This window comes from Falco biarmicus, chromosome 10 (genome assembly GCF_023638135.1).
Source record: "Falco biarmicus isolate bFalBia1 chromosome 10, bFalBia1.pri, whole genome shotgun sequence".
NCBI classification, from domain to species: Eukaryota; Metazoa; Chordata; class Aves; order Falconiformes; family Falconidae; genus Falco; species Falco biarmicus.
In genome coordinates this window covers 29,988,898-30,012,649 of record NC_079297.1, presented here as the reverse complement: position 1 = coordinate 30,012,649, position 23,752 = coordinate 29,988,898, and the positions used below count along the sequence as shown (strand labels likewise).

At 46.2% G+C, this 23,752-nt stretch overlaps 2 protein-coding genes and 2 non-coding genes across 12 annotated transcripts in view; all 4 read right to left on the bottom strand.

Annotated features, from left to right (window-relative positions):
- Positions 1–2,079: 2,079 nt before the first annotated feature.
- RPL27A (ribosomal protein L27a) lies at positions 2,080–5,439 on the bottom strand. Its single transcript, XM_056353633.1, has 5 exons — positions 5,291–5,439; positions 4,933–4,996; positions 4,312–4,387; positions 3,324–3,498; positions 2,080–2,267 (listed from the first exon to the last, which is right to left on the bottom strand). Exons 1-5 carry the CDS (start codon positions 5,291–5,293, stop codon positions 2,139–2,141), a joined length of 447 nt encoding a protein of 148 aa, XP_056209608.1. The 5' UTR covers positions 5,294–5,439; the 3' UTR covers positions 2,080–2,138.
- LOC130156602 (small nucleolar RNA SNORA3/SNORA45 family) lies at positions 2,860–2,991 on the bottom strand. Its single transcript, XR_008824492.1, has one exon. It is a non-coding gene; the product is annotated as a small nucleolar RNA SNORA3/SNORA45 family (small nucleolar RNA).
- Positions 3,828–3,959, bottom strand: LOC130156601 (small nucleolar RNA SNORA3/SNORA45 family). The gene has a single exon (XR_008824491.1). It is a non-coding gene; the product is annotated as a small nucleolar RNA SNORA3/SNORA45 family (small nucleolar RNA).
- A 2,097-nt stretch (positions 5,440–7,536) lies between the features above and the next one.
- DENND2B (DENN domain containing 2B) overlaps positions 7,537–23,752 on the bottom strand; it is a 180,379-nt gene continuing 164,163 nt past the window's right edge. For 8 of the 9 annotated variants that reach the window (XM_056353626.1, XM_056353623.1, XM_056353627.1 and 5 more), the window contains 6 exons: positions 13,298–13,475; positions 12,155–12,196; positions 10,825–10,936; positions 9,573–9,812; positions 8,701–8,787; positions 7,537–8,305 (listed from right to left, as the gene is read on the bottom strand). In XM_056353626.1, the coding sequence (XP_056209601.1) occupies positions 8,271–8,305; positions 8,701–8,787; positions 9,573–9,812; positions 10,825–10,936; positions 12,155–12,196; positions 13,298–13,475 (694 nt within the window). In that variant the 3' untranslated portion in view covers positions 7,537–8,270. Of the gene's footprint in view, positions 8,306–8,700; positions 8,788–9,572; positions 9,813–10,824; positions 10,937–12,154; positions 12,197–13,297; positions 13,476–23,752 lie in introns of those variants that run through there. The other variant, XM_056353629.1, reaches the window with a different exon arrangement.

The window sequence follows — 23,752 nt, the reverse complement described above, 5'->3', positions numbered from 1 at the left end:
ACAGCATCATGTCTCAGGAGCCAGTGGTCCCAGCAGTCGACGAGATAAAGTTCACATACACTTACCCCAGCATTTTACAAACTGCTCAAGTTACAGTTCTTCACAATGAGCAGCATCGCTGGCTCAGCACTATTTTATCAAAATAAAGCAGGTCATCTTTACTCTAAAATATTGCCAAACACTAGGTTAGAAGTTCGTTAACTAGGATGATATCACAGATCATACCACACATATACTAGAAGGTAACTCGCAACTATTAGCAATAATTCAAGACTTCTAGCAGTGAGCATAAAAAAAGGTTTTGGTCTGACACGTAAGAGCTAGCTCACTAGCTGCAAGTAATTTTTTTTATTTTTACCATTAGATTCTGCTTTGGCATGCAGGGTCAAACCTTGCATTGGCAACTGAAGTCCTATTTTGATATTACAACTAAGCAAGCACGGTCTTTTAAAGCCAAATACATCAGAAACCCATATAGTGCAGGTCTAGAGCTGTGCCACAGCTTTATATTAGCTGTAAGAAAGCCTAAAGCTAGCTGGCACCGTTTCTGTCCCACATGCAGTAACTTCAGAAACTATGTACCTTACTTGAGGAGGGTATGGACTGCAAAAGTTAGTGAACAGTTACTGTATTAGTTCAGGCAACTGCTTAATGAGCAACAGTTTAAGTACATTACTGCTCTTACTAACCCTTAATGCCATCTGTCAGTTCAGTAACACTGACAAGAAGCTTTAAAAGCTTGTAGCCTAATGCAACCTGTCTGGCTAGTCTGCCACAATTCCCAAAAGGATACCATGCTGCTGCTACAGTTCCTACGAACCAGTGGAATTCAGCATTAGTACATGCAGCAGCAGTTTTGTCCTGTGGTGGATGAAGTCAGCCTACATCTCAAACAAACATCATGTGTTCTAAGAGGTCCAGCTAAGAGGTTGCAGAAGCAACATGTTACATGATCAGTGAAGATAGAACTTCCACTACAGATGACCATGAGCCTCATGTTCTGATGCAAACACCTCAGTTGGTACTCGGGAGTACTACACCAGTAGTTCCTAGAGAGCACGTGGATTAAAATGGTCTGCATTTTGCATGTTGACTACAATCAGAAGCTAGACAGCTGTCATCCATTTAGCAGCAGCTGAAGCACTGGAGGGGCAAATAGAAGAGTTGTAATTTATAAAGGCTTTTCATTAACAATGCCAGGAAAAAAACCCAAATAATTTAACCACAGTGTATTTTGAATTTAGTTCACCTTCTTTCTATGCATAATGCTGATAGAGAAAAGAAACATTGATCACTTTTTTCTGTTGGGGGCACAGTTGCTGTTAGCTGCTCAGGCACACCACACAGCACTATTCTGCTCAAAAGCCAGGGCTATTTTTGTGAAAGCTGCGTACTAGGCAACCTTCACAGTCTGCAGAAACCTGCTTTATGCACTTCTGATGACCTAAGCCCAGCAATAACAATGTAGAAGCCTTGAGTTGTTTCTTCCCACCTATTTCAGGCCCTCCCTAATGACCCACACTATTCCCAGGGATTTCCCCTTCATTCCTTCCGATACCACCTTGTACTTCCACCTTAGTGGAAAAGGGACTCGAATTGTTTCACTAACCCAAGAAGAAGCCTACTCATCACAAAGCTTATTGATAGCGATTTCCCATACCAAGTCTCTTTCACACAGCAATTTTTGCTGTACTACTGTCCACATTGTTCCACTGCATTTCTTTGTCCACACTCATGCTATTTCATTCCCAAAGGCCAAGGCAGCATCCCCACAGATTGCACCTAGCTGTCATTTCAGTGAACAAAAATCCTCATAATAGACCACAAAGCCACCTTTCCACAGACAGCTGTAAAGAGTATCATCAGCTGAAAGAGCTGCACAAATACAGGCAGAACCCGCCTGTTTTGCTCCCCCATAAAGACAGAGCAATGATGTATTTGTACATGCTAAATGCTGAATGCTGTAGCCAGGCAATGTCAAAAAATAGCGAGCAGCAGTCAAACCACTAATCAAAAATTGCCAGACTTAAGTGTGAACAGTGTCTGAACAAGTTAGGAAAAAAGAATCAGGAATCTCTGTAAATCAGCAAATCTTAAACATTGTCTTTATTCAAAAAATTTGAATAAAACAAACGCTTTTATGCCACAAGCACACAGGCACCTCCAACTTCTTTAATCTTCTCCTCTGCTCTTCTACTGAAGAACTTTGCTTTCACAATTACAGGCTGCTTGGGCAGCTTCCCCTTGCCCAGGACTTTGTAGTAGCCCTAGAAAGATTAAAAAACCCATTAAGTGTTTGTAGTCAGATTGCAGGCTCCTACATTCAGACCTATCTTTTAGTAAGCACCAGTTAAAACCAAAACCATGATCACCATGACCTCATTCATCATCAGCCTCCAATATAAAATTGATACCAATGAAGGAAAGATCCCCTGCATGACCTAGTGGATTGCATTTGTTCAGACAAAATGGAAACCATAAACTGAACTTTTCCTATAATTTACAAGCTGGATTTTTTCCCCGCCATACTCCATATACAGAAAACACCATGAAATCTGGTAAAGAAGTCGCCAACCTTTCCCTACTTTTTTGAAGGGAAGAGCAGTTGGCTGCACTTCCACAGCTATCTACTACCCAATGACTTCTGGTCCTCGAACTTCTGAACAGAGCAAAGGATTCTTCTGCACATCCTAAATGTACAATTGAAGCTTTTGCTTCCCTACCACTGGAATCCTCTCACTTCCTTCCTGTCCTTTACATTAAAAGGACAGCCGTTGAAGTCATCACTTCAGCAGTGTAACCAGACAACACAGGTATCTTCGTTTGGGGCGCAGAACATACCCACTCAGCCAGACTAGTTTGTGTCACTGATCTGGTGGCAGGCTGAGATATGAGACATCACAGCCAGCGAATAGTGATCAGATGTTTATGTCCGAGAACTATAGCACACCAAAACAATCAAACACGTTAAGATGTGACTCTAGTCTCGATATTAAACAAGTGACTGTATATAAATGAGACTAGTTCTGCTGTGTTTTTATACATGCCTTCAGTAACATTTTAAACAAGTAATCTTACACAATCTTCCAGAATACGCCCATGTCCACAGTAACACACAAGTATGAGAAGTTCTTGCAGGAAAAAAGTAACAGCTAACTACCTGTGTAACTACTTATATGCCAAGAAATTTGTCCCCAGAAGTTCACAAATATTCAAGTACTGTAGCTTATTTGCAGTTCACCATTTTCCTACCTGGATACACAAAGCTAAGTTACACATGAAATAACCAGGAACTGCACGTTTGAACATGAGCAGTAACTTACTGAGCGCACAACATCAATAACGGGGGCCAGTCCAGCCTCGTTTTTTGCGTAATTGAGCCTTGTCTGTTCACTGACAAGTGTCCATAGTTTATCCAAATTGACAGTAGGACAGAACTTTTGGTTTCTCTTCAAGTGATAGTGTCTCATGCCTACTTTTCCAAAGTAACCAGGGTGACTGTGAAAGAAACACATTCCTCATTAGATCACACTTCTAATTCACCTTGAACAAGCAGGACTACAGATTAACACTGAAACAAGCATCTTTCTTTGATCAAGTAATCAAAACATCACATTGTGCTTTCATACTAATACATGCAGTATTTTAGTGTAACAACCATTAGTGTCCAAACGACGGGGAAATTATTTTCTCTTGAAGCATTTCCCTCCGTTGGAACTCACAACTCAATCCCTCTCACTGGTAAGTTTGGTCCAGCCCTCTACTTCCAGGGCAACCCCAACTCCATGAATCCAGGGAGGGCTGCACTGCCCGAGGCATTTCAGCGCTCCTGTCACTAACCTGGTGACTGACTGAGTCAAGAACGGTCACAGCCAGTGAATATAGATTAGTGGTTACTGTCCGAGTACTATAGCACACCAGGACAACAGGCAGTGTCCAGATGTGACTCTAGTCTCGGCAAAACAACAACATCCCCTCCCTTAACAGTATGCAGCTAAATAGGACGCCATTTGGATTGAACGTAACATTGTGCATGTGCATTGCTAAGCAGGGACTACGCTGTAACAGGCAAATTTGGTCAAATTTAACGAATTCTGCACTGAACTCTTAAAGATGCCTGGTTTAAGCGAAAAGGCCTTTGATTTTAGGGTGAACAGGGACGTGAGTTGACTGTAGCTATAATGCCACACTTAACGTTAGTGGAAAAACACATAGAATGGCAGGGGTATTTGTTTGTTCCCATATAAAAGTGAGTTATTTCTACTTCAAGAACATACACCTTGCTCGTACGTATTTTAAATGTTAGCTTACTATTTATCAAAGTTAATCCTGTGATGGTGCATGCCACCAGCATTACCACGCCCTCCAGGATGTTTCCTGTGTTTGCCTAGAAGAAAAAGTTAAGTTTGTTACGCTAAGAATATTACACATTAACACTTGAGCTCAGAGGTATGTTCAATGTCAGTTTAAGCTGATTATTCTAATTCCACCCCCTCTTCTGAATTCAGCTCCATTCAGCGAGATGAGCCAACTAAAAGCTAACCCCACAGGAGGAAAAACAATAACCACAGCATGCCACTGGGGGGTTTAGAGGAGTGGAAGGCACCAATGCCGGCACCAGTAGGGTGACAAGAAAAGGTGGGGATGTCCAAAGGGTCGAAAGGAGACAGCACCACCCCGTGAGCTAAAGATGTCGCACAACCAGCACCACCGCCCGAGCACTGCCCAAGCTACAGATCCAGAGAAGCCTCAAGAACGTGCAAGGGTTCGGACCAGCCCATCCCCGCGGCACCTGCTCGCCGCCACCCGCAGCGCCGCTCGCCATCGCCCAGAGCCTGCGCGGGACCCCGCGGCCCCTCAGCGCCGGGCCGGTGCCGCTGGGGCCGGGCCCGCACCCGCCGCGGGGCCGCCGCCCGCCGCCTCGCCACTCACCAACGCGGCCGTGGCCGTGACTAACATGTCCCCTCAGCTTCCGGGTCTTCCTCAGTCTGGAAGGCTGCGGGAAAGCGAGAGAGCGGCTGTGAGCGACGCGAGCAGCCGCAGGCAGGCCCACCCGCCGCCCTCCCCCGGTCCACGTCGCTCCCCGCCGGCGGCGCGGCCGGGCGCCATGGTGGCTCGGCCCCGCCGAAGGAAGGCCCGGACGGCCGCCGCGCAACACCCTCCCCGCCGCGCCCTGCGCGGGCCGCGGGCTCGGAGAAGCGTCCCCCCGCCCCCCCCCCCGCTGGTCCCCGGCCGCGGGCCCGTGCCGGAGCGGGAGGCAGCGGCCGCGGGCCCGGGCAGCGGCACCCACCATCTCGGCGGCGTGCGCGACGGAACAGAAAGAGCGCGGCGCTCGCGAGAGCGAGGCAAGGCACCGCGGGGCCGGGCGAGGGGCACATCTCGCGAGGCTTCGCTCGGGCGCGCGGAGCGGGGCGGCCTCTCGCGAGAGCCGGGACCGGGGCGGCCGTGGGGAGGGGCCACGGCGCGCGGCGGGGCCGGCACGGTTCCGAAGGCGAGCGGGGCCGCCCCGGACGGCTGCGGCCGGTTTCCGAAGAGTGAGCGGCCCCGGGCCCTGCGGCGGCCGGCGGTGGCACACCGGGGCCGCCCGACCCCCGCTGCCGGTGGCGTTCGGCGGTGGCTGCGATCGCTACCGACGCCACCCGCTGCCCCCTCCCTCCGTGCCCTGCGGCCACAGTAAGGTTTTGAGCGGGATTTATTTAAACTTCGGTGACAATGGAAAAATAAATACGTCGCGCTGCCTGCCACACTACGGGAGCGGCTCCCGGGGGGCGTGAGCTTCTCAAACTTGTTTTTGACGTATTTTGTACCATAAGGCTTGAAACAAATCTTCACCCATTTAAAACACGGGTCTCATACTGGATTTGCGTTTCCTACAGGATTTCCTCCTCGGTTAAAGAGCGCACTAACGGCATGGCACGCTCAGGAACACCGTTAGTTTTAACAACTAATACTGAAGGCAAACCACCAGCCCCCATTTTCTGTCCATCTGACCCTTTCAGGCCTCCCGGTGACACGGGGATGGGTTTACAGTGCCATCCTCTGAAAATCAAGGTGTAGTCTGTAACAAGTAAGAGTAAACAGCATCTACAAGTGTTTTGAAACATAATCTCACCTTGCCTGCTACTCTCCTCCGATTTGCTTTACAAAAACTGGAGACACATTGATGGGTAGGTAATACAGTGTTTAAAAGCTTTCTACTTAGATTTTTGACATGCAGACAGAGGAGAACAGCTTTGGTGTGGGAGAGGGGTTTTACAGCAATACATTCTTGCACATCACCATTTCTGTGGCTTTTTCTTGCCTTTGTAGCAACTCTTCTCTGCAGCACTTCCTTCAGCCAGTGATCTTGGGTTTATCCGTTGTTTTCTTAAGAGAAATATGCATTCACCAGTATATTTACTAGCAGCTGCTGTTTATAAAATAGCCAGAATCCACCTGATACAAGTGAAGTCTAGCAGCTGCTGTTTATAAAATAGCCAGAATTCACCTGATACAAGTGAAGTTACTCCTTCCACTCTGAGTAACATCTAGAAGTCATTCTGGAACTTGCACCATGTTAACATTTGTGATTATGTTTTCATTGAATCAAAAGCACTTTGTATTTTAAGACATTTCATGTACACTTAAGAAGCTTTTGTATAAACGTGTGTGAGGGAAATAAGAAAAAAAAAGGAAACTACTTCACCTTTTTAGTGAAGAATCCCTCAATTTTATTATATGAGGCTGATAGCAAACCAGAACCACTGTCAGGTTAGGAACTGCGCAAGCCTCAAAGCCAATCTAACTAAAGAAATCTTGCTGCAAATGAAAAAAAACCCAGCATTTGGGATTTGGGGTTTTTTTGTTTTCTAAAGGTAAGAAGCTTTAGCTAATTTTCATTAGCCGTCAGACTTGCAAATGTATTCAAGTATTTTATATTTTCTTCTTCAGTCTAAGGGAAAACTTACAGCATCTCAATGGGAGTTACATTACCAGATCAAAAGGCAACATTCACAGCTGTGCAGGCAGCCATGGCAAGCTAACCATTCCTGTCCTGCTGAAGAGCCTTCACTGAAAGGGAAACACCACCTAACAGACTGCAGTTAATGCAGAAGGAAAGCAGACTCATGAAATGTCAGCAGTCAGCTCATCAGAAATCTAGGCAAAGGCTGCTTGTATTCCACTCTGATCATCCAGCCAATGTAGCACAAACCCAACCTGAAAATACCACAGTTCTGAAGCAGCATCTATGATACAATGACAAAAAGTAATCTGCTGCTAACCTATGCCAAGAAAAAAAAGTATTTAAGAGATTCTTCTGTTAGGATAAGAGTAACAGAACAAGGATGTAAAATGCCTTGTCTCAGCCCTAGAGAAAAACATTGAAGAAGAAACAAGTTACATGTCGTGAAATAGCAAACCTAGTAAAAGACAGGTTCATAATAACTGTTTTCTAATTTAATTACAAATTCATTGAAAATCCCAGGGAAGTTACTGGTTTTGTATGTACTCAACATCAGAAACCGCTGAGGTTTGCAAGGAATAAAACCAAACAGGTATATTTACAAAGTTTATTAGAAACCATACATACATATATTAGGAAAGGATGTACTGTACCTACTCGTTGCAGCTTGCATGTCAAAGAACTGAGATCTCCTCAGGTTTAGCAGTCTTAGTGCAGAATGGATTACAAGTACTTTACTGACCAGAGTTCAAACCAAGTGGAAGTTTTGTATTGTGAACCAAGTACCTTATTATCAAGTTACTTTGTTACGTCTTTCTCTTAAAATTAATTAGAAGGAAAAAAACCCCAAAACCAAAACCAAAAAACCCAACTCCGCCACATGAAAGCAGTCCCTGTGCGTACAACCTCTCCCACGTACCCGAGCTCATTCATCCCCGCAGTATTCAGGCATCAGTGTAGCTCTCACAAACATCCCTTGAAGTCAGTGGTTCTGCTGAGACAGTCAGCTGCACATAATCAGCTATTCATTTTTGCACCAAGCATAACTCAATTCATAGTAAAGAAAAAAAAAAGCACCTGTTATTTTCAGGAATATACAAATATTTACCACAGTTTTTCTCGCTCATTACAAAATCAGTTACAAAAGCTTACAGCACATTATGTACAAATTCTACCCAAATACATAAAGGAGCACACCAACAGCATCGGTCATCACTTAAAGCTGCAGTCGGCTCACTCCGCTCTCCTCCATCAAACTGAAACGCTGCAGGTGTCTCAAGAGCAGTGTCTTAAATAGTCTTTGGGTTGGTACTTCGGCAGAAAGGAGCTAGTTCTTCTTGTGAAGGAACTTCATTTTGTTTCCTAAAGAAAGCACACCATCAGCCTCTAGCACATGCTGAAAAGCCAAGGGCAATCAAAAGTTACTTAGCAGACCGGATCTAATTTGTAACGTAATTGCTGTGGACCAGCAGGGAGAGCCAGGGCACAGAACCCTGAGCGCTCAGCCCCTGCTTCTGCTCTTCCTCGATTATGCTTTGGTTCCCTCCTCCCCAAGCAAAAATTAAAGTGTTGACAAAGATCACAATTAAATCTGAGTTTATCAGATTAAATGTGCTTTCATCGTTTCCTCCCTATTTCCTGTCACATTGAAACTGCTCGGCCAGCTGATGTCACCTCAGGTAAGGCTTTTGTAACTTAAAAATTCAAAAAAAAGACACCGCAGTTGATTTCAGAAGTACTTCTCAAGATGTCCTTACCAAGGCCTCGCAGAAACTTGTTCACTCCGCTTTGTTCCGTGTCTGGAAGCTCTTCCAAGTACTGCTCAACCCGCTGCTCGAAGAGTCCTGCGGGAGAGGAGCCGAGGGAGCTGGGCCGAGCCCGGCCGAGCCGCTCCCGCACCCCCCGCTTCCCGCTCCCGCAGCCCCTGCGGCCTCCCGCCAGCCCGGGCCCGGCTCGGCGCCGCCCGCGTACGCGCGGGACAACGGGCGCGGGTGGCGGAGGCGCGAGGGGCCGGGCCGCGCTCCCCGCCGGCCCCCGGGCAGGGCGGCCCCGCACCGCAGCCGAGCGGGGACCCCAGCAGCCCGTCCCGAGGGCGCAGACCCGCTCGGCGGCTGCGGCGCGGGAATCGGGCCCGCCGCGCCCCCCGCGCCCCGCCCGCCGACACGGCCACAGGCCCCGCCCCGCCGCCAGCTGCGCCCCCGCAGGCCCCGCCCCGCCCCCCCCCCGTCCCGCCGGCAGCCGGGGCCGCGCCTCACCCCGCCCCGCCCGTACCCGCGCAGCTCTCGCGGCAGTGCGACGCGCGCCCCCGGCCCCCTCGCGGCGGGAGCGCGCCGGCCGGCCCCCGTGGCCCTGCCGGTCCCTGTTAGCCGGGCCTGGGGCTACCGAGGCTGCCACGTCCCGCCGGCGCGGGCAGGCAGCCCCCGGGGGACGCTCGCCCATCTCTGCACCGGCGCGGGAGGGCTGCCGGGCGCCCGAGCCGCGGACGGCGCCGGGATGCGGCCGTGTGCCCGGTTGTCAGCGCCCCCGCCGGGTGCTCTCGGGAGCTCCACGCCCCGGGGCCGGGCTGCGGGCAGGCGGAGGGGGGCCGCTGGCCGAGAACCTGCCCCGCGGGAGAACCAGCCGCCCTTACCTTTTGCCCGGCACTTTCTCAGCTCTCTGTCCTGGATGAAGCCAGCAAACATTTGGGATTCCATGAAGACTTCCAAGAAGCGGCGGATGCTCTTGGAGGCCACAGATTTACGGAAAGCCTCCCTTTGGAAGGCACGCTCGCCTTTTTCATTCTGGGTTAGGAACAGGGAATAATGGCCAACTGTCTCCACAAAGAATCGGATAAAAACCTCAGACACTAATCCATTCAGGGTGTTACATTCTGCAAAATAAGGCGGCAATAAGACACCAAAATCAGCTGCTACCAGAGCTGTCAGCATTGTCATCCCCAAGGGCCGGGCAGTGTCGTGCAGCAGTGTGGGGATGTACCGACACCACGCCGGTCACCGGAAGGAGCAGTACCGGCTCCCTGCAGACCTGGATGTGCACCAGGCAGGGTGACAGCTTCACAGTCCACACTGCCAGCCTACATAATTGGTGTTTCATAACCACGAGTCAATAAGAAATACAAATCCTTGGGATACGGCTCAGAAAATTACAAGTTTTGTGGGTGCTTTGTCAAAATTACACCTTTTTTTACAGATTTTAACTCTTGGGTTTTCCTCAGAAGCTTCTAAATGACTCAGAATTAAAATGGTTGCTCTGGGGATAATGACCCTTTACCAAAAACTGATCAAAAAGGGTATGTTGTAGAATTTGGGTTTTCATCATTGCTGGGATGTTAAAATAGTTTTACATGTGTAACACAGACACATAGAAATAAATTTCAGAAACTGAATAGGGGCCTGTTTCATACCTTTTAACCACAGGCATTTAAATTCACCCTGGGCTGTTTATATAATTGCTGGAGAGAAATATGAACCTTCAGAGGCAACCCAGCCCTGCTTGCACTGAAATTATTTTCTGGAGGTACCTGCTTCTCTCCCCTGAAAATACCGAATGCCAAGAGCAACTCTGAACTCAGACACACCCCTAAGCGTGCATGGTTATCCAGACTGAATTAGGGCCAAGTTGACTGTAAAACCGCGTCTCAGTAAAGGTTTTGAGGCAATCATGGGCGTGTGTGTCATTTACAAAGAAACTGAAATAGATCCCTGACGATATATTACTGTGGGTTGATGCTATCCATCCCATTCCCTGTACGGTCAGAGACTATCTCTGATGTTGGAAAAGGTACCTGAGTGCTAAGTCCCACCTTTCTTTTTTCTGGATGGAAAGTCACAATACTACCTACATGGTTGTTTAAACAAGTCCCTGTTTCCAAATGAACTTACCATCATCTGAATCACTATCTGAATCCTGATTTATCAGTTCATTCTTTCTCTCTAGAGCCTGCTCCAGAGCAGCTTGCAGTTTTCTAGGTAATAGTGTGTCTTCATCATCCATCTGACAGAGGAAGAAAAAAATATCTTTAGATCACATTAATCTATGCAGAAACTACAGCAAATACTTTCACAAGGTTTAAAATTCAGAATAAAAGCATTTTGTATCTGCTACTGTCATGCCTACAGGAACAAAATAATGAAAATCTATGTGCATCTATCATATATTTCTAAACAAAATATCTTGTCGCTTTTAATGAGATTAAAGTCAAGCATGATAATCCAAAGAGCAAGGTAAACATATAGAAACTTGGAATCAGCTCTTTACATGCCAAAGAGTCCAAATAGTTGTTTTTATCTAAATATACATCATGCAAAGCCTAGCTACATGTTTACACAGCTGCTCTAGTTGGTTTTAAGCAGCTTCTTTGATTCTTGACAGTTGTTTTTACTTATATTCTAGCATATCTTGTTTTCTGGGTTTTCCCCCTGTTGCTTTCTTCATCTTATTTACTGATTGTTCAGCAAAAGCAAGTAGACACAAGAATCTTAGCTCTGCAACCACTATTCACCAGCCATATCTTCTAGCTCAGGGGTCCTCAAACTTTTTAAACAGGGGGCTGACATGCGAATGAAGTGGCAGGCAGTCATCTGCGGCTGCTTGGTTTCACCCCCAACCCCCGGCAGGGGGTGGGGGTGGGTGGGCGGGGGGGTTCTGTAAATACCAGGGGCCGGATTGAAGACCCTGGGGGGCCGTATCTGGCCGGCGGGCCGTAGTTTGAGGACCCCTGCTCTAGGGAATCATACAGTAAAAGTTTACTTATCTAACCTGCAGAATGATGATTATTTTTGAAGTTGTTTAGTGCCACATTACTATCAGGAGATGGTGATCCTTTATGTTCCTGTTTACAAGGCTCCTGCTTTCGCTACCACATGAAACTATTCTTCACCTTTTCTCTCTCAGTCAGAAATATTTCTGTGCAATTTTTGTCCTTTTCACCTCCAACAGTGTGAGTTTTCTTGCTAACATGATGTTATTATGTTTTCTTTGCACTTTAAATACAGTTACTGATTTCTTCTGACAGTCACAGCCTCGCTCCCTTTTGCGTACCTGAGGAGCGGTACTTATTTGCAGGTGAAACAGAAAATGAGCACTTTTTTTTATTCCCAATCTCTTTCCCTTCCAATTCCTTCCAAATATCTCTAATCAAAGAAACCTAAATGTACTACAGGAGTAAACAGCTTGCTAGACTGCATGGCTACATTTCAAGCTGTACTTTACCTGTCTGATGAATCGATCAGACCCCAGGTTAACCATCAAAGCCTAAAGAAAAGAAAACACTACAGTGAAATATATCTGAAGAGACAGAAAACATTAATTTGTGTCAGCCTTTTCATAGAGAAAAATCACCTGAATGGTCCCAAGCCTCAACATGAATCAAATTCCTACAGTGAAACAACAGGTGGTGTGCTTTTTATAAAACAAGAAGATGAAGTTTTTCTTTAGAGCTTACAGTCTAATTTAACATAAATACAACAGATCTCATACTAGGTTAACATGTAAAAAAAAAAAGCTAAAAGGGTTAGGCAGGTCTTTTTTCTTAAACCTCAGCAAGGTATTGCTATTCATTTTTGTTAATGTGCAGATGGAAAGTATTTCAGAGGGGTTTAAAGAAAATGGTGTCATTTGCGGCAGCAGGGCTTCTGAAGGGCAAGGGTGTGAAATATTAATAATAATGAAACAGCAAACTGAGAGACAGAGCTGAGAAGATCTGGGAGACCAATGTTAGGAAGGTGGGAAAAAAACAGAGCAGAGATTTACATGGGCCAGAGGCACTGAGAACCTTTAAAGTGTGGACAAGAGAAGAAATTTTCACAGAAAAATGACCACAAGTTCATAGGAGTAAGAGAGAGGAGAGCGCCCCTGGGTATTTTGTGGCTTTTTACTGGAAGAGTTGATGAAGTGCAACTTGCATTTGATTTCCAGCATAGTCTTAGGAGTTTAAAAAAAAAAAAAAAAGCCTTAAAGGTTTTATTTTCTGTGCTGGCTATGGCTTTATGCACAACTCCCTTTAGCATTAATAGCTGCTGTAGCAGATGACACTTCATGTCTTACTCTACTTGTTCTAGGTAGGACGAAATCAGAACAAATCAACATATTTACACTGCACTTACTTGTTGACCAGGTTAACATTCACTTCATTCTGTCAAGGTGCCCAGTATGGGAAGAGGGGTGGAATAAAGAGTAGACTAAACCTACTACTGCAGTTTTACCAAGAGGCAGTTGCCCATGAGAATTAGGCAGAGAAGAAACAGAGAGGCAGATTAAAAATTTATCATGTAAGGATTTATGTGCAAATGGCAGGCCCTCTCCAGGGTGAGGCCAGCTTTACGCTGGGCAGACAGCTCTGGTGTCAGCTCCTACCTCCTCCACGGGCAGCTCCTTCAGTTTGGGCAGAGAGCTGGAGAGCAGTCCCACCAGGAAGGGCGTAGGGCAGCACACAATGTCAATCATGGATGAAGGCAGAACAGGAATGAAGGTGTGCTGCCAGGAGAAGGGGTACAGCAGGGCCACCACGGCGTGCGAGCAGCTCGAGAGGGTGCTGGAGGGAGAAACGACCACATTAGCAGAGGTTCTTCTTTGTCCAGAACACCTACCACCTGCTGATAAACTTTGTGTGTTAAAATGCAAGTGCCCAGGGGGCTTCTGAATTCGGAGGTGCCCAGGTCCCCTCCCAGTCCCCACCATTTCTGTACTGTGCAGAGTGGTAGTTCCTCCCACACTCACCGTTAGGTGACTTGAAACTAAAGGTAAAAAACTAGAAACAATTTGTTTCTTTATAGCACTCAGAGACACTTCGATCTAGAAGACAAAGTTTAACATTCCCAACAGCACTCAATAGCAGCCGCTTTGAATGATGTTTAAAATCCAAAAGCAGCTTCAGTTTTTAGCTGTTACGACCATGTTGGTAGTAAAAACACATAACATGATGTTCCTACATCCCGCGCTAACACACAAAGAAGGGAAAATAAAAAATAAAACACAACTGAAGAAAAAAAATCCTAAATAAAAGCTCTACTAATGTAAAAAACCCCAACAATCAATACTTACTCCCAAAAAAAATGTGTTAAAGCAACACATTTTTCAAATTTTGTGTGTTTCTGTGACAACAACAGATTTTTATTGTAATACACTTTAACAGGCTTATTGACCAATTCTAGCGATAAAGGTATTAACCCTACTCAGTGGAGTACTCTAAAATACACACTTGTACCCACTAAACATTAAGGCTTGATATAATTTGTGGAAAACATCTTGCACACACTGTCCTTCCACCTACTGAATCTGATTACCTTCTACTGCCACATGGTTTCCAAATGTTAAAAATAAAGGAATATCATTACCAAGCTAGTTTTATCATCAGGGGAATAAAGACAGGCTCTCCGTTTCAGAGCTTTGATTTTGGACTGCGTTACAACGTCTGCTTCTCACAGGCTGAGGATGACAGAAATTTGGATTTGTACCCAGCCTAGTATGACTGAGCTAATTTTCTCACAGCACAAACTTCTGCTGTGCTTAATGTAGCCACAAAGAACTATAAATAACTAATAACTTCAGAGCTGTCCCTGCTTGAGAATGCTGGGGAGAAATGCTGATTTCTTCTACTGCAAGGTTTGTTGGAGACTTTAGGTGGCATCAGACTTCCACCAGAACAACCCTTGTGAGCATTTTTAGTTGTGGATTATTCCAAGGCCAGGAGAAAGGTTTCTTCACCTGTTTGTTCCTGTCAGTGATTAACCTTTGAAGTCTGCTGAATGGGAAAAGTAAGAATTAGAGGAGAAAGAGAAAACGGCTGGGGAGAAGCCAATGCTTGTCTTTTACTGCAAATAATCTGTTGAGCTGGGTTTACCTGACATTTCCTTTAAGATTTGTCAATCACAGCGTATCTTTATAACATACACTGCCTGACACAGGTTTCTTGTAAAATGATGCATTTCTCCATTTATTTATTTTATTTTATTTTATTTTTAGTAGCAGGCAATGGTGCTGGCATTGCTTTGTATTTTGGTCTCGAGAGACCACAGCAAGCACAGTGCTGTGTTTGAGAAGAGCTCTGGAGCATGGTACAGCTCCCAGCACTTTCTCAAGCTCACTTCAATGAGTCTGCAGTGTTTTCAACTACTACAAATTCAGTCATCTTAGCCGAGTGACTAAAAAAAGAGCCATGTTAAGCTAAAAGCAGGAAAACATTCTTCTGATACTCGGTTAGTACTTTTTCCTTTCTATAGAATGCCCTTTTGTAACTTGTTATTTTACACGCAGTGCTGTGACGTAAATCAGCCCCTGCATCCTCTCGTGTGTGCTATTCCCACGCTAGGGAAGGCTTCGGGCTCAGGCCCAGGACACTGGTTCCTCTTCCAGAGCTTTCTTGAGAGCTGGCTGGGGCAAGGCAGCAGCTGAATGTAGCAAGTAGTCATGGTAGGGGTGTCCTGCAGCAGCACACTGCTCTGCCCTGCCAGTGTGCCACCGGTCATGCCCCTGCCCCTGCCAGCACCTCAGCCTGTGCATTTTAAGGCTCTGCACACTTTTTCAAAATTCAGTCTCAGAAAATCTTTCTCTGTGAAGCATCTCAGGCTGACCCCCATGAAACGCTCGCTCTGAACGTTCAGCCCCAGAACTGCCTGCTGCCCTCCCGCCCAGCGCTGCTTGTCCCACGTGCTGTAAACTCCTGCTCGGGCAAAGTGCCTGCGTCTCCTCCGTAGCTGGAAAGATTCCTATTTAGAAGGGATACACATCTTTCACTTCAGTGTGAGGTTTCTACATGCCATCAAGTAAAAATTCAGAGGGGATGGATGTAAGGGAGACCCCAGTTTACATCTCTAAAATATGGTTCAGTTCCTTTTAAAAGAGTATATTCATGAGAAGTGTGTTTGGTAAATTAAAAAAGAAAGCCCTACCCTGGGAAACCAAGTCCACTCCAGTTTTTCCTTTCAAGATGTGCAACCCACACATTGTCCCACTGTTCTTGTTTATGAGAAATAAGAAGTCAGATGATTTATTTTCTTTAAGGTGTGTGAAGCACATGAAGTAAAGCAACAGAATAATCAAAGAAATCAGATTTTCAAAATATTTTCACTTTTAATAGTCTAGGGCAGTTCTGGTAATCCAGAGAGCTGGTTTTGAGAGTGGGCTTTTTCATTTGGTCTGTGCAGTTTTACAAGAGCACTGCATAATGTTCTAGCTGTCGTTCTACTGGAAAACATTTCTTATATTACCCATATGCAGGTAATTTCCTACATGGGCGCAAGAAACCAAACCATTGCATGAATCACACACTAACGAGGAGCATAACCCATCACACACTTCAGAGAGGAACCGCTGCCAGAGTCATGTACAAGTGGGAGACATGCTGTGACAATCCCGGGGCTCCAGCCACCCCCCTACAGCATAGGGTGAGCTGTGCCCGGGGTGCCAGCATTCCCTCCTTCCCCAAAAAAACTGGCAGCAGTAAGGCCAAGCTCTCAGCCCAGCACGGAGATGCGGACTCTTCTGCTGGCCTGTGATACTCTGCCCGTGCGAAGCACCTGCTGACACCCAGCAGGCATCCCTGCTGCCAGCTACCCGCTGTCCTGCACGCACGTGTAACCGTACACGCGGGATAAGGCTACACTGACTGTGAAAGGTGACTGTGTTTGCCAGTTTTGTGGGAAAAGGGAATTTTCTTACACACAGGTATGTAAGGCTATTATCCAGCCGTACTGGATACATACACAGCCTGTGCCACGAAACTCATCCCATTAGACTGTACTCATCCTGATAATTTGCACTCCACTACAGCAGAATTAGTGAACAATTTCTAGAAAAATACACACTTTCAATTGATTTCAAAACATAGGCAATCCATCACTTCTCCTTCTAGTTGGTTTGGGCTTCTTTTTTTCCTACGGTTATCATCTTGCTAAAAATTATTTGGAATTTGCCCAAGTTTTGGTTTTTCCTATGCCTTTTATTCACTAGATTAAAAAAAAAAAAATCAATGTTTGATCTTCTTGCCATGCAAGTTTTAATATGAGATTATAAAGTCTTATTGAGACTTGCTTAATTACAAATTTCTCTCGATAAAGAGGTCTTTTATCATGTTACAGACAAAAGATGATAACGCTTCTCTCCTACTCAAAGTTGATTTATTTTCCTCTGGGCTATTTGGTTTTCTAGATCATTTCCTCATGATAGCACACAGAAACTTTTCCTTGTCGTGTACTTGGCTGGGGAGACGCAAGGCTCAGACTAAGAGCTGAGGCACAGAAATTTCAGACGTTACCATGACTCAGCTGAATTGTTGAGACTGCTTCTGATCATGGTTTAGGCCCACGTCAGAAGCAAATTCATGTGACTTAACAAGAACATTTACTGTCCTTTAGACAGGAGGATGTCCGCTATCAATTTCTGGGTTGGTCAACCAACAAAAAACCCCAAGTCTAGGCTATATTAATATCTAATCACAGCACAATTACCATGTTCTGAGAAATGCACGTTGTCTGCTGTTGAACAGTGACCAGACCCTGCTCTGGCTGTGGGGAGCATGCTGATGCGGGTGCTGGAGCTGGATGTGTCACCAACTCTCACAAAATGCTGAAGTCTTATTCAGCTACACATACTACTCACATTAGAAATATTCCACAGAAACACTTGATAACTCTCTTTTCTCTGTAACAATAGCTGAAAGTCATATTCCTTCTCACTTCCTCCTCTACCACCTTCCATTTCTCACAGACCCAAGGCAGCCTTGCACACTGAGCATCTCCTAAGTCCAGGACTAAGCCTCTAGCACAGACAACCACTTGCTGCAGGGCTCCCTGATCCCACCTTGCTCCTCTCATGCATCTCCACGGTCATTTTGGCATTTACATGGAAGGAAGGGAAGGTGAGAATATCCCTTCCCCTTCCTCCTCCTCCTCTCCCAAGGGACAGACAAACTTACTCAGCCAGGAGAGGAGGGAGGACCACCCCTTCATGTGCAGGGCTATGCCACACAGCAGCTCCATCACCCCAGGGCTGATGTCAGCTCTGTGCTATGCCAGTGCTCTGGACCATGCACAGGACTGGGACTGACTAATCTTCTAGAATCTACTTCCTCAGATGGAAAAGCATTGCCAAAAATATAAATTCACAAAGAAGTGTTTCCACGGCCCACATTTACTTTTCCACAACCTTTTCACGTTTCTCATTTCTCCCTGCTAATTACGTTACTCTGCCCACATCTGCTGAACTCTTCCCTCTGCTGTGTTAATGCATATATGCTGCTCTGCAACCGAGTTACCTCCCTGACCCACACCCTCTAGTCTGCTGGGGAGAGTTCCCTCCCACCTGAGGTTGGACTTCAGAGGCTCCATCCTTCCCAGGTGTAACACCTCGACTCAGGTGGGTATTACACACCCATGTGCCTTGCCACAGGCCACGGCCGTGCTTTTCTGGGAGAGCTCCTACCCATGTGCCGTCGATGAACTGTGTAGCAAAACCAGATGCCTGACACTTCCCTCCTGCACCCTTCAATGTCTCCCCAGATCCTGGATTAGCTCCAGCCTCTGACAGAGAGACAGGCGTGACAACTCTGCAAGATAAAATGGTCTGAGATTTGCAGAGGACTCTGTCAAAGACTCTGGGAAAAGGCTACAGGGCTAAGGATTCGTCCCGCCTCCCCTCCAGCACACACGGACCGCAAAGACAGAGGGGAAGGACAAAGCAGAAACCTTGAAAAGCATCAAGTAAAGAGAAATGGAAGTCAAAATTGTAGCAGACTGCTATAGTTTGGGTGGGAGTGGAGAGCATACAGTGTTACTGTTACTGTGCAGGCTGTAATTCAGAGCAAAACTGTGCTGTGCCGGACAGAAAACACACCTAAGCTGTGAAAAAATAAAGGTTTCTCTGGGTGTGTAAGAATAAATAACAGCAGCACTATTATTCAGGTGGTTAAGACTAAGTAATAGCATCAGGGACAAGATATAAATAAAAACACATCGGTATCAAAAGTGACAGTCTCCATACTCCAGCTGTCTCACTGTAATCAGCTCCTGCAGCATTCCTGCAGGCAATCAGCTTTTAAAGCAAGCCCCGGAGGATCCCTGCCCTGTCAGAAGAGCTGGCTGACAGCAGGGAGATGTTACCGCTTTCCCCTTGGTCCACAGTGTGGGCGCTCAGCCCCAGTACCCCCTTGACCCCCAGACACTATTCTTCTGAAGCTGTGTGCTCCCAGAGCCCCCCAGATCAATGGCTTTTGCTTCACTCCCCAGGCTGCTATGCTGTGAGGGCATGGGTTTCGTTAACCTAGATACCAGCAGCTACTCACCAAACAGGGCATGGAGGAATAAAATGAGAATTCAAGGAAGTCTTTGATACAGTGGCGCAGGACATCTCCAGTTTTCTATCCAGCATGAACGTGTCAGACATGACAGTGTTTCTTCCTATACACAATTATTGCTGATTGTTCCTTTCTTACCACTCTACAGTGTTTACAAGGGAAAAAAAATCTCCAGTTCCTCTCTTTTGACTCAAACCAAAGAAATGACATTTTTGCAGCTTCTCAGCAAGCAGACCTACCCTGTGAACATTTCAAAATAAAATCACGTGAGTCGTTGCTAGAGGAAAAGAGAGCATTGCGATGGAGCCATCTGAGTGCACAGCTGCAGCCCCAAGTTCAGAATGTGCAAGCACACGCACTCAGAACAACAGGCACACTCAGAGACGCAGCATCGGGTGCGGGGAGGGCTGGGGAGGGGGCTGTGGCCGCTGGAAGCATATGGGATAACCTTCTCACCAGGAGCAACGTGAAGCAGTAAACACCTTTCTGCTGGTAAACTAATACTGAAGCGACACTGAAATGGAGATTTTTGAGAAGGGGAGCTGTCACGGGTAACAGCACTGCTGATTGGGGATTAAAGGGTACCTCTGCGTGTCCATGTACAAGCCCTGCAATTACTGACGGGTCTGGGAGACCCGCCTGTCTGTAGGATTGCTTGCATTTGTAAGGCACCATTTTCACATGATCAGGATTCAGAATTTAACTTGTTTTCACTTAAGTTTTTAAGCTTGTGTGTCTGCCTCCAGAGAACTCTTTTGTTTTTCAATTTCAGGCAAAATTATATAGAATCATAAAGGAATTCAGGTGGGAAGAGACCTCAGGAGGTCAGCTGATCCAATCCCCTTGCTAGGCATCAGATCAGTTTGCTTGCAAAGCCAGATAAAAAATTATATTGTTTTGTTATATAAAACATCTTTGCTGCCCTTTTTTGTGAAATGGTGGCAAGTTTTCATGGCAAGGACTTGAAGGCTGGCAGGAGGGAGTGCCCTGTATGCCAAGGACTTCTAACAGTGATGCCTAAATTCACTCTGATGTGGTTACATTAGAAGCCAACTTAAAATAATAATTTTGTGCATATTAATAAGAGACTTATTTAGCTGCTGATTTCTTCAGAAGTTGTTGTTCACACTGAGCAGCACGTTCCTTTCCATTGTAGCCCTGGGCTACACAGAGAAATGGGAGGCTTATCTGGGAGAGGAAGATCATCTTCATCCTGCAGGGAACCAACCCTAGGGAAAGGAAGAGAAGGAAAGGAAGGAAAGGAAGGAAAGGAAGGAAAGGAAGGAAAGGAAGGAAAGGAAGGAAAGGAAGGAAAGGAAGGAAAGGAAGGAAAGGGAGGAAAGGGAGGAAAGGGAGGAAAGGGAGGAAAGGGAGGAAAGGGAGGAAAGGGAGGAAAGGGAGGAAAGGGAGGAAAGGGAGGAAAGGGAGGAAAGGGAGGAAAGGGAGGAAAGGGAGGAAAGGGAGGAAAGGGAGGAAAGGGAGGAAAGGGAGGAAAGGGAGGAAAGGGAGGAAAGGGAGGAAAGGGAGGAAAGGGAGGAAAGGGAGGAAAGGGAGGAAAGGGAGGAAAGGGAGGAAAGGGAGGAAAGGGAGGAAAGGGAGGAAAGGGAGGAAAGGGAGGAAAGGGAGGAAAGGGAGGAAAGGGAGGAAAGGGAGGAAAGGGAGGAAAGGGAGGAAAGGGAGGAAAGGGAGGAAAGGGAGGAAAGGGAGGAAAGGGAGGAAAGGGAGGAAAGGGAGGAAAAGGGAGGAAAGGGAGGAAAGGGAGGAAAGGGAGGAAAGGGAGGAAAGGGAGGAAAGGGAGGAAAGGGAGGAAAGGGAGGAAAGGGAGGAAAGGGAGGAAAGGGAGGAAAGGGAGGAAAGGGAGGAAAGGGAGGAAAGGGAGGAAAGGGAGGAAAGGGAGGAAAGGGAGGAAAGGGAGGAAAGGGAGGAAAGGGAGGAAAGGGAGGAAAGGGAGGAAAGGGAGGAAAGGGAGGAAAGGGAGGAAAGGGAGGAAAGGGAGGAAAGGGAGGAAAGGGAGGAAAGGGAGGAAAGGGAGGAAAGGGAGGAAAGGGAGGAAAGGGAGGAAAGGGAGGAAAGGGAGGAGACCGAATTAAATGCAAATGGATAAAAATAAAACCTGTGAGGCAGAACTGGGAGGGAAGGAAGATGAGCCTGGGAAACGTGAACTGAGGGCAAAGAGGCTGGAATGCAAAACTAAGGGACAAGACAGTGTCTGGCTGAGCCAAACGATGCAAGAACCAGGGAAAACAATTTAATATGAATGTGGATAAAGCTGCCATGCATGTGCAGCCAGATTATTAGGTCCCTGTGACACTTTTCCCCTGTCCCTGTTGCTATAGGCAGATGGAAGGGCTGTGAGGCTGTCTGATAGCCATTACCCACCCCCAGTTGGTACCAGAGATGCTGAGAGGGGCTGCTGCTGCAGGAGGGAAGGTCAGACACTGGCACAGCTGAAGATGTGGCTCAAAGCCTGCTCGTGGCACAGGTGCAGGCCAAACATAGCCAGTGCTCATACGATTCGGGCACCTCGGTACTGCTTCCCCTGTGCCCCACTACGCACAGCCTGCTGATAAGCAGACAGACACAAAAATGCAGTTTCTACCAGCAATAATTTTCAAACTGAAAAGACAGTTTTCCTCCACAACCATTATATTTACCTGTATGCGAGAGACAGAAGATTATGATCAAAACAAACACCAGAATTGGTGCTCAGCTTATTGCTGTTTGACCCAAATGAATTCTAATACAGTAATTTATCTGGACACTGATAGAAAAATTATTTCTAATGATTACAAAGCAGCAGGAATTATAGTCAGTTCATGCCTGGGTTCACCAATTAAAACAAAGCATGAGGGGCCAGGCAAACTACTGTTTTAGGCTTTGATTCAGCAAAGTATTCAGCACAAGTTTCAGTCTTAACTTACTTTCATTGTGCTGAAATACTTCGCTGAAATGAAGCCTCAAAGACCTTTTCTTTGTCTGCTTCCATTATAATCAGATCAGTCCCCATGCACACACACAAGACCACAATACGTGGCAGCCCCTTTGGAACCATGAGACTGCTGCGGAAGAGCACTCTCTGAATGGCTGTGAAGTCAGCCTTTCTCATCAGCAAGTCATGTTTCAGCTTCTGAAATCTGAACAATTTTTTGCTTTTCTAGAAACCCTTCAGGGGTAAAGCAAACTACAGAGAATCCTTCAAGCCTTTATTAGGTGCTTTGGAAGTACAGACTGTAATTCTTTAAGCTATTAAATAAATTTCATTTACTGCTGATGTATTATTAATGTATTTGTTAACTTTTAATAATGTAATTTAATTTTAAATTAAATAATCCTTGAGCGAGAATTCCCTGTGGCAGAATCCTTCTGTAAAGGGCCCACCTCTCTGTAGGGGTCCCCAGGGAGGAGTGCTCCCCTACCACTACCAAGGCTCCTCTCCTCACCTGACCTTCAGGCAAATCTGTGAAAATCTGGGTAGCTGCAAGAAGTTTTGGAAGGAGCGGTTGCATACGTGACTCAAAAGAGGGTTCTGAACTCTCTGAATTTCCTGTTAATAAATCTGACCTTTCTCTAGAATCATCAGTGAGATGTTCAAACTCAAAGTCATGGGTGCCTATTACATTAAAAATTGAGCAAGTTTAGGCTGTAAAAGCCAGAGTAATATTTTGTATTGTGATTTCTTTTTTAAAGCAAACACTTAAGTAAGAGGTAAACTAAGAGTCACAACATGAGGTCTTTAGTTGCTGCCCCGAAGTATGCAGCTAATACTGTATCTCTAATCAATACCCAAGAGCCTTCTTTTCAGGAAACATGGACAAAACTGTACGTGTATATTTTAGGTTACTTTTTCTCTTGATGTTAGGGGAGACCTGTCAATAGAAAGCTCTGCTCCTAGTGTCTAAATAAAACAGGGAATTCTTTAGTGTAAATGTGATCGTGGTGGAGGGGAACACATATAATTCATGTGAGGTTCACGGTGAGCCAAGTCCATTCGAGCCAACTCAAATGCAGCAGCCAGTTCTGAACATTTCATAACAATCATTACACACACTACAGCAAACACTGCTACAGTGGATCTCTGCAACTGGGTAAAGAGCTCTCTAAAGCACAAATGAGAGATCTCCCCCTGTCTGTTATGGACTGTAGCATGTATTACCCAGCTGCAGCAGTGAGCTAACAACTCTTAGTCCAGAAGCAGGTGAAAATCCCTCACTCTGCACAGGAGCTTGACAAAGGAAAAATACTATACAAGAGATGAACGTTTCCCAGGGTGGGTGACTGGTGTCGCAAACCAAGAGTGCTGCTTTTGCGTCATGCCCGTCAGCCTCCAGGGTACATCCACTGCTTCCTCACCTCCTGAGCAAGGCACAGGCAAGCACATGGCAAGCAGCAGCCTGATCCAAAAGTGAGAACCGAACTGTGCTTTTGCCAGAGGTGAAAGGCAAAGTCAAGTCACACTGGCTCCCCTAATTCGAATGCTGACACATTTGCTGCAAATGACCTTTACTACGCTATCTCACGGA